The 14100-nt window shown below is 48.2% G+C and overlaps 1 protein-coding gene across 1 annotated transcript in view; it reads left to right on the top strand.

The window, feature by feature from the left end:
- DPYD (dihydropyrimidine dehydrogenase) overlaps window positions 1-14100 on the top strand; it is a 3199941-nt gene that overhangs the window by 2175801 nt on the left and 1010040 nt on the right. Inside the window, exon 16 of the mRNA XM_069232136.1 lies at window positions 12134-12217. Within this exon, the coding sequence (XP_069088237.1) occupies window positions 12134-12217 (84 nt within the window). The remainder of the gene's footprint in view (window positions 1-12133; window positions 12218-14100) is intronic.

Genomic DNA, 14100 nt, shown 5'->3' with positions numbered 1-14100 from the left:
CTCAGAATGAATCTATAAATGAATAGAGTCAAGTCAAAGGATCTTAGTCAGATCTATCTCAAGACCTACTTTAGGAAAAAGGCTCTGTCCCAATGTTTTCCTCTCTTTTCCAATCTCTAGTCTAGGAATACACATTCATTCGATGCTCCTGCAGAGAAGTCACCGGCAGCATTGTTTTGACCTATTACACCATTCTTGCACATTTATCTTACTACCCTTAGTCTTCAGGGTTAGGTATTTCTGTATCGTATTGAACTTAAAAGTGTCCAAATAAACAAGCTTTATTTTCCTATATAACCATGCAAAGCATTTTTCTGTGGTGTACCTCGTATGACTATTGTTGTGTTTAGCATAAGTACCTTACACATTGCCTTCTAAGTCAGGCCTGCCTTCTTTGCACCAAGCTATCAAAAGCTGAGCACAGGCTAATTTATGACATGTCTTTGACTTGCCCTGACTAGAGCTGTGGTGCCTACTTGGACAAGGTACATACCTCTGCCCACTAGAGACCAAGGGCCAGATGTAGGAAAGGAATTGCAACTCGCAAACGGCAAAAACTGCCGTTTGCGAGTTGCAATTCACATTTTCCTATGCAGAAATGCATTCTGCGAGTCGGACCGACTCGCAAAATGCATTTCAGAATCGCAAATAGGAAGGGGTGTTCCCTTCCTATTTGCGATTCCTAGTGGTATGCAATACCATTTGCGACCGCATATGCGGTCGCAAATGGTGTTGCAGTTACCATCCACTTCAAGTGGATGGTAACCCACTCGCAAATTGGAAGGGGTCCCCATGGGACCCCTTCCAGTTTGTGACTGGACCCAAAAACATTTTTTCAGGGCAGGGAGTGGTCCAAGGGACCACTCCCTGCCCTGAAAAAATACCGAAACTAAAGGTTTCGGTTTTCTTTTTAAGTGCAGCTCGTTTTCCTTTAAGGAAAACGGGCTACACTTAAAAAAAAAAAAACTGCTTTATTTAAAGCAGTCACGAACACGGAGGTCTGCTGACTACAGCAGGCCTCCATGTTTGCGAGTGCCCATAGTCGGTATGGGGCCGCAATTTGCGACCCACCTCATGAATATTCATGAGGTGGGTCATTGCGACCCCATACCGACTTGCAGACGGTGTCTGAGACACCGTTCTGCATAACATTTTGCGACTTGCAAACAGCGAGTCGCAATGACTCGCTATTTGCAAATCGCAAAATGTTATTTTGCTACATCTGGCCCCTAGTTTCTAACACCCTGCTTCTTAAACAGTGCTATATTTCTTAACTCCGGGTTCTCTGCAATGTCTTCATCTGGTCCAATGAACAGCTGGTAATAGGTACTAAATACCCCACAGAGTAGGGTTGTGGATTCTTCACCTTATGCATCATCAAGTGTCCTAGCTCAGGTAAATGGAAGAATTGCTAAGCTGGAAATAGCTAAACATTGGTAATTTATGGATAAGAATCCAGCCACCTGACCACTAAGGTCCTCATTACAACCCTGGTGGTCGGTGATAAAGTGGCGGTAATACCGCCAACAGGCCGGTGGTAATTACCACCAAATTATGACAATGGCGGTGAGATCTTAGATAGACAGCCGCTTTACCACACCGACCGCCAGGGAGGATACCACAGCTGCCATGGCGGTAGCAGCTGACAGCCAGGCAAAAGTCAATATTCCGCCTACCCTATTAAGACACATCAATCCACCACCTTTTCCGGGATGTACCAACGACATCAAAAGCCTGGCAGAAACAGACCTCAGAAGGGAAAGGACTCACCTTTGGAGGCACAGGTAACAACCACAGCACCATGGAGGTTGAACTTGAAATATTCCCGATGATATTCTTTGTCCTGCTCCACCCCGAACACCAATGACGGCGAAGACAACCATGGTGAGTACAGCCACCTAGCACACAGGGGAGGGAGGGAGGAAAAAGAGAGTGACATGAACACGCAAAACACACACCCCCACCATACACACATACAGCTGCAGTAAAAAACATATTTACCACGTACCCCTGAGGAATAATGCAAGGACAGCAGGATTGTGCAAAAGTGAGTGTAATAATAACAACACAGTTAAAATATGAAATGCAATGTAATGGTATATCCATAAATACAGTTAAAGGGACACTGCCCAATCCACATTGTGCTAGGGCCACAGGCCAAAGTCCAAGGCCCCACTTGTCACCTGCACCAATAGGGAGAGAACACTGCAGGGGCATCAGTTGGAAAATAGGCAGGCACCCCAGGGGGAAGGGGAATGGGGGAGCACCTCAGCCGGCATATGGAACAACACCACTGGTTCTGGAGGGGGCTTTATGCCCTGTGCTTGGTCCTGGGGAGTGCAAGCCACAGTCTCTCAGGTGGGTGACTTGCCCACTGGTTCTGGAGGGGGCATCGTTCCCTGTGCTCTTCATCCTTGGGAGATTGAGGTTGATGGGTGGCTTACCCACTGGTTCTGGAGGGGGTGTTGTGCCCTGTGCTCTTGATCCTGGGGAGGCTGGGGTTTGTCGGTGTCTTACCCACTGGTTCTGGAGGGGTCATTGTGCCCTGTGCTCTTGATCCTAGGGAGGCTGGGGTTGGTGTGAAGCTTACCCACTGGTTCTGGGGGGGCATCGTGCCCTGTGCTTCTGATCCTTGGGAGGCTGGGGTTGGTGGGTGGCTTACCCACTTGTTCTGGAGGGGGCATCATGCCCTGTGCTTCTGATCCTTGGGAGGCTGGGGTTGGTGTGTAGCTTACCCACTGGTTCTGGAGGGGGCATCGGGCCCTGTGCTTCTGATCCTGGTGAGTGCAAGGTCACAGTCTCTCAGCTGGGTGTCATACCCACAGGATTTGCAGCTGCCTGGTGTGGAAACTACTGTGCTCGTGGACTGGGTGGCTAAGGTGCTTGCCTAGGTTTTTGCCACACTGGCCAGATGTGAAGGACAGGGTGGGGAAGGGGTAGGAAAGAGGTCCATGGTGGAGAGGATAAGCTTCTTAGGGACATTGGGGTGGGGAGAAGGAGAAGGTTTGGGATTGGAGGAAGAGGGAGGGGTTGTGGGAGGTGTCTGGTGTGTTTTTGGGTGAGGGTGCATGGGCTGGATATTGTTGTGAGGTGGATGGCTGTTGGGTGTCTGAGTCCTTGCTTATGTGTACCTTGGGAGGGGGGGGACAGACACAGTGGGAGAGGACACAGGGATGTGTGCATGGCTGTTGTGGAAATGTCTGCCAGTGAGGTGTGTATTCTGCTTGGTGTGGTGGTAATGCTGGTAGTGGATGAGGATGTAGTGCATGCAGGTGTCAGTTTAAATGCAACTGGGAGGGAGGTGGAGGAGTAGGAGGAGGGGGACACAATGGAGGGAGTGGATGTTGGTATGTCTGCATCTGGATGGTGTTTGTGTGAGTGCCTGTGGGATGATGTGTGGTGCCTGTTTGCCTGTGCCACTCTTGTGTGTTGTCCTGTGTGCATGCTAGTCTGCCTGTGTGCTTGGGATAGGTTTGGGTTGAGGGGAATGGGATTGGGAAGAGGACGTTGGAGGGTGGATACAGGGACAATGACTGCCATCAGAGAGGAGGCCACAGCCTAGATTGATCTCTGTTGGGCCGCCAAGCCAGTGTAAATGTCCTCCAGGAATGCATTAGATTGTTGCATGTGGGCAGACAGCCCCTGGATGGTATTCACAAAGGTTGATTTCCCTACAGAGATGGATTTCAGGAGGTCAATAGCTTCCTCACACAGGACAGCAGGGCTAACTGGGGCAGGGCCTGAGGTGCCTGAGGCGAAGGAGATGCCCACCCTCCTGTGTGAGCGGGCGCAGGAAACTTGCTGAGGGGCTGCTCGGAGTGTGGTGCTGGTATGGGGTGGCGGCTGTACCTGTATCTGGGGTGGTCACAGAAGTGTCCGCCACCACCAGGGAGCTTCCATCAGAGGAGGTATCTGTGTCTGAACTGTCCCCTCCAGTCTCTGCCGTGGTGCTCCACTCTCCCTCCGTCCCACTGGTGCCCTCACCGTCAGTGGACTCTGCCTCATGGGTCCTGTGGGATGCAGCTCCCTCCGTTGCCGGTGCCTCTGCTCCTCCTCCAGAAGATGCTAATGCACATAAGGACCGGGTGATAAAACAAAAAAGGGGGGGAGACTAAGAATACACTTGGTCAATGGCTGCACCAACACCACCGTTGGTGTACACACCACCATCACACACAGGGGAAACATCCTTTTTTACGACGTTTTTTTTCCGAAAGTCGTGGTTAACGAAAGAGCAACAACGCTTTTTTTAACCACGACTCCGTTTTTTTGTGCCTTAACTACATATGTTCTGAACAACGAACATGCGTGGTTAAGGTACAAAGAAGGGAGTTGGTGAAGGTAAGTGGTGGGTTTAGGTTTTGGGGAGGGGGTGCGGGGTCAGGGGGTTTTAGGTTTTGGGGTGGGGTTGGGGGGTGGGGTGTTTTTGGTTTTGGGGAGTGGGTGGGGGGTCAGGGGGTTTTAGGTTTTAGGGTGGGGTTGGGGGGTGGGGCGTTTTTGGTTTTGGGGAGTGGGTGGGGGGTCAGGGGTTTTTAGGTTTTAGGGTGGGGTTGGGGGGGTGGGGCGTTTTTGGTTTTGGGGAGTGGGTGGGGGGTCAGGGGGTTTTAGGGTGGGGTTGGGGGGGTGGGGCGTTTTTGGTTTTGGGGAGTGGGTGGGGGGTCAGGGGGTTTTAGGTTTTGGGGTGGGGTTGGGGGGGTGGGACATTTTTGGTTTTGGGGAGTGGGTGGGGGGTCAGGGGGTTTTAGGTTTTAGGGTGGGGTTGGGGGGGTGGGGCGTTTTTGGTTTTGGGGAGTGGGTGGGGGGTCAGGGTGTTTTAGGTTTTGGGGTGGGGTTGGGGGGGTGGGGCGTTTTTGGTTTTGGGGAGTGGGTGGGGGTCAGGGGGTTTTAGGTTTTGGGGTGGGGTTGGGGGGTGGGGTGAGGGATGTAGGGTGAATGGTGCCTATTGCTAATGATTTTATCAGGAATGCCTTTACAACAAAATATCGTTGTTAAGGCATTCGTGGTAAAATCATTAGTAGTAGCAACGAGGTCGGTGTTCCGACCTCGTTGTTAAGGCAGTAGTTGTTTTTGAAGTCGTCGTACAATCCACACACAGGGAACAGCACTATGCAATACACTACCAGATATAATGCTAGCCACCAAGACATGGGGAGGGGCACATACCGCCAAATGCAGCACACATGGGAACCACACAGCCCTGACCAGTTCTGGATGCCTACAAACAGGGTAGCAGGATTATCACTTCAGAACCCTGCCCAACATGGGACCTACTCTGCAATGTTAGGCCTGGCCTAGGGGCACCCACTGATACACATTCCCCATCCGGATACCCCACTACCATCCATAAGGTGTGATGATGGGCACTGTACTTGTGGCTGCTGTGATGCCCTCAAGCGCCCATCGTTCTGGATAGAGCACCGCCAGTATGCAGGCCATCAGGGGGGTCAGGTTTCGATGAGCACCCCTTCTTCGTTGAAAGGCCATCCCCAGCTGGGCCTCCGCCGTCTTCCGTGCCCAGCATCTCAGGTCCTACCACCGTTTCCGACAGTGGGTGCCCCGCCTGCCATAGACCCCCAGGGTCCACACGTTCTTGGCAATGGCACACCATAATTCCTTCTTTTGATGGGTGCTGACCTGCAGAGGTAATACATACAGGAAACAGTATCAGTCAGACAGTCCTGCCTGTTACAGTTATGGCCCACCATACCCCTTCACATCGCCATTTGCGCACACAGGACCCAGTACACAAGCTGCACACCGCCACGGAGACAACCACCCACTCCCCCTACACGAGGTCTTCACACACACCACTCCATGCATTCATGCCACATGCATCGTTCTCACAGTGTGCTTACCTGTTGGTCTGGAGGCCCATAAAGCAGTACGTACTGGAGTAGGACCCCATCCACCAGTCCCTCCAACTCCACTGAGGTGAAGGCAGGGGTCCTTTCCCCAGTCACACGAGCCATGGTAGGTTCCAAGCACAGGTTACAGCAGTACATGCAGTGTAGGTCCTCTCCTATGGAAAGTCAGGTAGCAAGTGAGGAATCAGATAGCAAATGGAGGTCATGTCCACGGCTGTGCATACTGTCACCGCCGCCATAGATCACCATTGGTCACTGTACCCCATAGGGCCCAATAATAACCAATGAGGAGTTGCACGGCAGTTCCCGACCGCCTCCCGCAACGGTGCACAACGTCAGCGTAATTACCTCACTTCCACCTGTCCCTCCACACAGGACAGGCAGACGCCATTTCAGGGGGTGGTGGGGTAGGCCCTGGACAATAACTGCGTCACAGTTCAAAATAGGACATACAGGACAAAAACCAGTTATACATTACAAATTAACATCATACATTGTACTGTTGTGGCCCAATGTTCAGTTTGTGACCAGCTCCTCACTCTTTTGTCCCTTAGACTGCAACCACTGAGAATGAATAGGAGATGGAGACATACCCCCATGTACAGACCCCTGGTGAACTTGGCAACAATGGAAGACAGGCACATTATCCTCACCTATAGACTTGACAGTGCCACTATCACGGATCTATGTGCCCAACTGGAGCCTGACCTGATATCTGCTATCCATCACCCCACTGGGATTCCCCCTCTTGTGGAAGCCCTATCAGTGCTCCATTTCTTGGCAACTGGTTCTTTCCAAGTGACAGTGGGCTTGGAAGCAGGAATGTCACAGCCAATGTTCTCAATAGTGCTGACAAGAGTGTTGTCTGCCCTGATTAAACACATGTGCAGCTACATTGTTTTCTCCCAGATGGAGGATTTGGCCACAGTGAAGGCTGACTTCTATGCAAAGGGACATATCCTCAACATCATTGGGGCAATTGATGGAACACATATTGCATTTGCCCCCCCCCCCGGGTGTTCAGAAATCGTAAGAGTTTTCACTCCGTGAATGTCAACATGATGTGCTTGGTGGACCAGTCCATCTCCCATGTCAATGATAAGTATCCTGGGTTGGTGCATGATGCCTTTATCCTGAGGAATAGCAGCATCCCAAATGTGATGGCACCCCTTCAGTGGCACCGGGTGTGGCTAATAGGTGAGCCCTGGCTCCAACCCAGTCTATGTTGGTGTATGGGTATGGTGTGGGCCATATAGGATAGTGTGTGGTTAAATGTTGTCCCTCGAAATTTGCAGGTGACTCTGGTTACCCAAACCTATCACGGCTACTGACCCCTGTGAGGAATCCCAGGACAAGGGCAGAAGAACGTTACAATGAGGCACATGGGTGAACAAGAAGGATTATCCAACATACCTTTGTCCTCCTGAAGGCCAGGTTCAGGTGCCTCCCCCTAACTGGGGGATCCCTGCGCTACTCACCCAAGAAGGTCTGCCAGATAATCATGGCATTCTGCATGTTGCACAACCTTGCCTTGAGATGCCATGTGCCTTTTCTGTAGAAGGAGGAGGCTGGAGATAGCCCTGTGGCAGCAGTGGCCCTGTGGACAGTGAGGATGAGGATGAGGACAATGGAACTGCAGCAATTCGAAAATACTTCCAATGACACACAGGTAAGAAAGTGGAACTTCACCTGTCATTGTCATTTTTTTTATTATCTTTGGCACTGGCATGCTGTTATTTCTCACGTCTATGCCCACTCACTGTACCCTTTGGAAACTCATTTTGCAGATGTTGGCTTCCCACTATCACTCCTGGTGTGATCACTGCAGCCAACTACATGTCTTTCCTATGTGAACATTACTGTAGAGTTGAATTGCAATGTTTGAACCTGGTTAAACGAATACATACTTAAAACATTTTACATACTCCATACTTTTATTTTTTTAAAGGGTGTTTATTTAAGTGCTAAGAAGAAGATGGGCAAATGCATTGGGATGGGGTGATGATGGACGAAAGTCCAAGGTATTGTTCCAGTCTGTTTGTAGCACAGGTGCATTGTCCAAGGGGACATAGGAAGGGGAGCAAAGGCAGTTCAAGGTGGACCGGGTGACAGAGTGGGATACAAGGGTGACAATCAGGAGAGTCTCATTTCCTGGCTGGGGTCTTGGCAATAGTCTCTGGGTTCTGCCTGGATTGCAGGGAACGTTTCTGCAGGGGGAGGGGTGCTGGTGGCATGTTGGTCCTGTGGGGGGGCCTCCTATCCACTAGCGGCAGCGGAGGTGGAAGGCAGTTCAGATGACTGGCTAGTGGTTGGGGCCCGCTGTTCTGAGACTGCCTCCCTCATAATGTGGGCCATGTCTGCCAGCACCCCTGCTATGGAGACCAGGGTGTTGTTGATGGACTGCAAGTCCTTCCTGATCCCCTGGTACTGTCCCTCCCGCAGCCACCTGTTCGCCTGCACGTGGTCCAGGATCTGGCCCAGCATATCCTGGGAATGTTGGTAGGCTCCCAGGATCTCAGTGAGTGCCTCCTGGAGAGTCAATTCCCTTGGCCTGTCCTCCCCCTGGCGCACAGCAGTCCTCCCAGTTTCCCTGTTGTCCTGGGCCTCTGTCCCCTGAACCGTGTGCCCACTGCCACTGACCCCAGGTCCTTGATTGTCTTGGGTATGAGGTGGGCCCTGGGGTCCCTGTAGGTGTTGACACACTGCTGATTGACGTTTCCTAGGGACAGAGGTATGGATACACTGGGTGGGTGCTGTGGTGGTGTTTCCAGATGGGGAGGATCTGTGGTGGTGTGTGACTGGGCCTGGGTAACCGGCTGTCCAGAGGTCCCTGATGGGCCAGGTTGGTCATCCAGATCTAGGCAACCAGTGTTGCTGTCATCACTGTGGGCCTCTTCAGTTGGGGGACTGGATAGTGCTGGTACCTCTTTGCCGCTGACATTGGCTGGGGTACCAGTGGGGATGTAAATGCAGTGTTATTGTATGTGTTGGCATGCAGATAGGGGTGTAGTAGTAGTATAGAGTTGACTTACCAGAGTCCAGTCCTCCTGCTACTCCAGCCAGGCCCTCAGGGTGCATGATTGCCAAGACTTGCTCCACCCATGTTGTTAGTTGTGGGGGAGGAAGTGGTGGTCCACCACCAGTCCTCTGTACAGGGAGTTGGTGTCTTGCTGCAATGGAGCACACCTTCTCCTGTAGGTCATTCTACCTCTTCCTGATGTCGTCCCTTGTTCTTGGGTGCTGTCCCATGGCATTGACCCTGTCCACGATCCTCTGCCATAGCTCCATCTTCCTAGCAATGGATATCTGCTGCACCTGTGCTCCAAATAGCTGTGGCTCTACCCTGATGATTTCCTCCACCATGGCCCTTAGCTCCTCCTCTGAGAATCTTGGGTGTCTTTGTGGTGCCATGGGTGTTGTGTGAATTGTGTAGGTGAGCGTGTGTAGCGTTATGTGTGGGGGTGTGTGATATGGGGTGCATGGGTGGTGTTGAGGTCTAAGTAGTGTGTGACTCTGGTTGTGTGTGTGCTCTTGCTGTCTCTCTCTGTTGGCAATTATTTGTAGTCATAAAGGGATGTGGGTAATGTGGGTGTGTATTTTATAGTGGTATGGGTGTGTGGGTGTGGTTTGTGTATGGGTGTCAGGTGGCAGGTGTGTGTCATTTAAATTGGCCAATGTAGTGTTGTTTTGTATGTGTGTATATCTTGAGCACAGCAGTATGTATCTCCAATGGGTTACCGCCGTTGAATGTCCACCGTGGTGATTCGTGAGTCATAATGTGATGGGCGTAGTTCTGGTGTGGGTTTTGATACTGCCAGTTTATCACTGACCTTTGGTGTAGCAGACTTGTGTCTGTGGCTGAATAGTGATGGATTGGTGTGTGTGTGTCATAATATGGTGAATGGATATCCTCTGCGGCAGCGGTATGTTGGCAGCAGTCAGCATGGCGGTAAGTGGGGTTTACAACCAATGTCATAATGAGGGCCTAAGTGATGTCCCGTGGTCCCACAAAAGCAGCAGGGACATAACCTATACTTGACATTTGTCATAAGAGCTTACTCATGTAGTTTCGGATTATTTGAAATGTAGGACACACCTGACCACTCACTCCTATGCCCTCACCCCACTATAGAAAGTTAGAAACACTAACCAATAAGACCAGAATTTTTACCAAGCTGGGGAGTCTGGTAATTGACTGCCTTAATCAGCCTCACATTCCCCAAAAACCTGAGAGTACTGAGTCTCTTAGAGAAGAAATTATATTTACTGGTGGAAATGGAGCTAAAGATTTATAGACAATATGTGTTACGCATAACATACACCATGCTGCACTATGCTGCAGATCTCGGTGAAATGCTGAGAAGGGAATGAGACGGGTTATCTGGGATGGTGATGGAGGAAGAAGGGGAAGTTATTGGTTCTGGGTGAAGGAGGTGGTTTCTTTAGGTAGCTGTGCACACCTCAATATTGTATAGTTGTTAAAACATAAATTACTTAAACTTAAAACTTTTTTTTTTCTTTAAAGTGGACTAACAATAAATAATTGTGCTTTTTATGGCCGGGCACACATGAGCATCAATATAAAGGGGCTTTGACTCCACACAAATGTTGGGAGTCAGGGGTACTTGTCTTGATTGGGCAGATATTATTCTCTTTCACAAGGGTGCTTGCCCTCCACACAACTGTGATCCTTTTGCTTCTTTATTCAGCGGCCTAAGCCTGAACTTTCAGGGGCAGACACATGGCCTTATAATGGTAAAAAACGTAATAGTAATAGTGTCTTAGATAACTAAGGAGGTTATTGTGTTTGTCTTTCTTTGCCATCAGCAGAGATGGGGAGGGGCAGACACCGAGAACACATACCATTCCATATGTGGATTTTATGTGTGTTTTTTTGCGACTGAGTCAGAGTGTGAATATAAGAATGAATCAGTGGATGGATGGTTGCATGTATGAGTGCAAAAATGAGTAGATGTATGATAACCTATTGAGTTCCTAATCGCATCAGTGACACAAGAGGAACTTTCATTAATAAGCCAAACCTATTGGCATTGCCAATGCTTGTTTGCTGTTTTTCCTACAGCAAACCATTGGTAATTTTGTATATTTTACAAAGCATAATTGTAATATCGAGAAAAGCCTGTGTCAATTTAGTACTCAGTCTTTTCTTTAGTTGAATTATGTGTTTTTATCAGACAAATGTAAATACTTAAGTTTACCAAATAACTCCATGTCACCAGGACGATGTGCTCTTGCACTTGGTTTTAGTTTAACAGTTTATTTGTATTTTGGAAATTTAGTGCCTCATTACAACTTTGGCAGTTGGAATTATCTGAAAGCCAAAGCAGAGGTGAGGAGGCTGCCATCATACCAGCATCCTCCCCCCAGAAATTATTATGTTTCCACTGGGACGACCAGTTGAAACACCATATTACGATGTTTCTGCCGGACAGACCAACTGGAAACAGTGCCATGGCATTGGCCTCGGCTCCCTATAGGGAGCCGAGACCAATGCTGTGGCACACCAGCACCCTCAGAATGCGCACTGTCTGCATTGCGCATTCCAAGTGTGCTGGCCGGGGTGCCACCAGCACTGATTTCCGGTCAGCCTTTTCATTGTGGGGACCCCACCATGAAAAGGCTGGCATGTTCCTAGCAGTGGGGGCAGTCCCCTGGTGGTCCAAATGCCAGGGTCCTAATCTGGTTTTCAGACTGCCAGGAGTGCGGTGGTCCAACCGCCACTGTGAATCTAGCGGTCTTAAGATTGGCAGACTCGTAATGAAGCCCTTAGTCTTGGTTAACTGTTGATGCAAGTGAGCTACCATGCTGGAGAACAATGGTTTGTTAAAGAAAAGACAATAGATGAAGCATTGCCTCCTATACAACCTGGAGTCTTCTGTTAGCTTTTAAATTATTGTGAGGGCTCCTGGACCTGCCTAAATGATTGCTTTGTGCACCATGTCATTGTACGAAGCCTTCTAACTATGTTCGCACTTTATAAATCTCTTCACATGCATACATTTTAGGTGCCTAGCACAGGCCACCACCTTTCTTTATGGTGAGCCATTCAGCTGAAGGTCTGCGAATATTAAGGAGATGGGCAGTCTCAGGAGCCATGCACCACTTTCTGCAGGCAGGCCCCACCCGTTTGACTTATGCCACTGATACAGCTATATAGAGTTACAATATAAGTTGGCTTTGGCTATTATCTCTAGGTAGTTTTCACACATAATTCAATTTCGATAATGATTTTCTAATTTGTTTTTCAGGCTTCTGGCGCAGATGCCTTGGAGTTAAATCTATCCTGCCCACATGGCATGGGGGAGAGAGGAATGGGCCTGGCTTGCGGGCAGGTAGGAATTTTACCACTTTGTTTTTTAATGCCAGCAAGACATTTTTAATGCACATCTGCGAGACAAAGGGAGAGGGAAGACATGGCTTGTGTCTTAAGTTGAATTTTCTTACTTTTACTTCCACTTCGTTTAAATATTTAATGCTTAAAAGGAGGAAAAGGAGAAAAGCTGTTGTCGGATGTTTAGTTTTATTGAGGGGAAAATCAGCATTGTGTGCTTTACGTGAAACGTTATCATAACTGTGCTGAACGGGCTGAGGCAGAATTAGCTGAATTCTATTGCAATGTTCTTTATTCATTCTCGCTGTTGACACGGGATCCCTGAAGGAAAAGACTGTATAAAATGCTTACTTTTATTGTAATTCTGTGCTAAATGGGGCACAACATAAATTGCATTTTAAATTTTTAGCTCGGGCTCATGATTTCCTAAGTGTGCTTTGGGAGCCACAAAAGAGTTTGATCCTACTCTTTTATTTATATTTAATCAAGTACCAAAATAGCAGCGCTCAGCAGAGCCGCATTGATAGTCATGAGGGCTACACAAGCGCAAGTTATCTATTTTATTATTATTATTTTTTGTACAGAAAGGATACAGTTACAGAGCTAAATCAACCCCCAGCGTTTGGGATTTTTCTAAAGCTGTGTATTTCTTTGGAACCTAGTCACTTTGAACATTCATTTTGAAAAGTATTGATTTATTGATCAATACCCTGCAGATGGTTAACTCTGAACCTGGTGACAGTGGATTACAAAGATAATTCAATGGGTAGCATTACTTTATTGCACTGTAAATCTCATTTCATCCTTCAGTCAGAGTGAGTGAGTGAGAAGCAAACATAGCACATAGAAATCTCTACTGCTTCCTGGCATTTAGTACACTGTACACACTGTACACAAAAAAGATGAGAACAGGTGATATAAGAGCAACATTTAGACAAAACTTTCAATGTCACAAAAGAATTAGCAAAGCCAAGAGGTCTCCAGCCATATTGGCTTTACTAGTTCTTATTTGTATTGGTACTCCATAGCTCCTAGTGCATTGCAACATAGTCATGTGCATGTGTCGTGAGACATACACACACAAGTGCATATGGCAGGCGTTTTGAAATGATGTATTTGTTAATAAAACATTTTAGAAAGACGCCTTGGGTGTTTTCACATACATGCATATGCATCACAACACAGAAGAACACATGCAGATATTTTGTGTTTTTTTCTTACTTCAGTGTTAGAACATGTCCAACAGCCACTTCAGAAGAGTAAAGTACAAATAAAATATAAAATGCACAGGAGCACTCAAAACAGAAGTGAGCGATCAAATAGCACTTTCAACAGCAGGGGTCTTGTAAAAAAAGAAAAGGTAACAGGACGGGGAGGAGCATGTAAGCATGGTGAAAACTGATGAGTTTAGTCTCTCACAGAAAAAGATGCACAGGAGCACTAAAAGGTGGTGCCATAGCACTCTTCAGCTGCAGGTTACCAATTTTAAGAAACTAGAACGAGGGGAAGCAAAACTTTTTATAGGACTTTTTACATCCGCGAAATGTAGTGGGCTGATACAAGCAATGATCATCAACCCTGTTAAAAAATGCCTAAATCCACCTGAGCCATTGTAGCAAATGGCTAATAGGGGCTGTTTCAAATGCCTTTCTGTACATGTATTGGTATATGTATATGTATATTGTGTGTGTTGTGTGTTTTGTTCTTCCTGTGTTTGGAAGCTTCCATCATGCAAACCTGTAGATTTTCTGCTGCTGCATTCTCTCTGGCCTTGCAGGCCATTGTTTTTTCCATCATTTCTTACTTCTTTGTTCTGGCCTTCTGTAGTAAAAAGATTACACTCATTTAACCTCCCCCACCCCTGGATTTTTCAATGATTGGATA

The sequence above is a fragment of the Pleurodeles waltl genome, chromosome 4_2, assembly GCF_031143425.1.
Source record: "Pleurodeles waltl isolate 20211129_DDA chromosome 4_2, aPleWal1.hap1.20221129, whole genome shotgun sequence".
Lineage (NCBI taxonomy): Eukaryota > Metazoa > Chordata > Amphibia > Caudata > Salamandridae > Pleurodeles > Pleurodeles waltl.
Note: the sequence above shows the minus strand (reverse complement) of the source record. Positions and strands in the feature narration are given on the sequence as shown.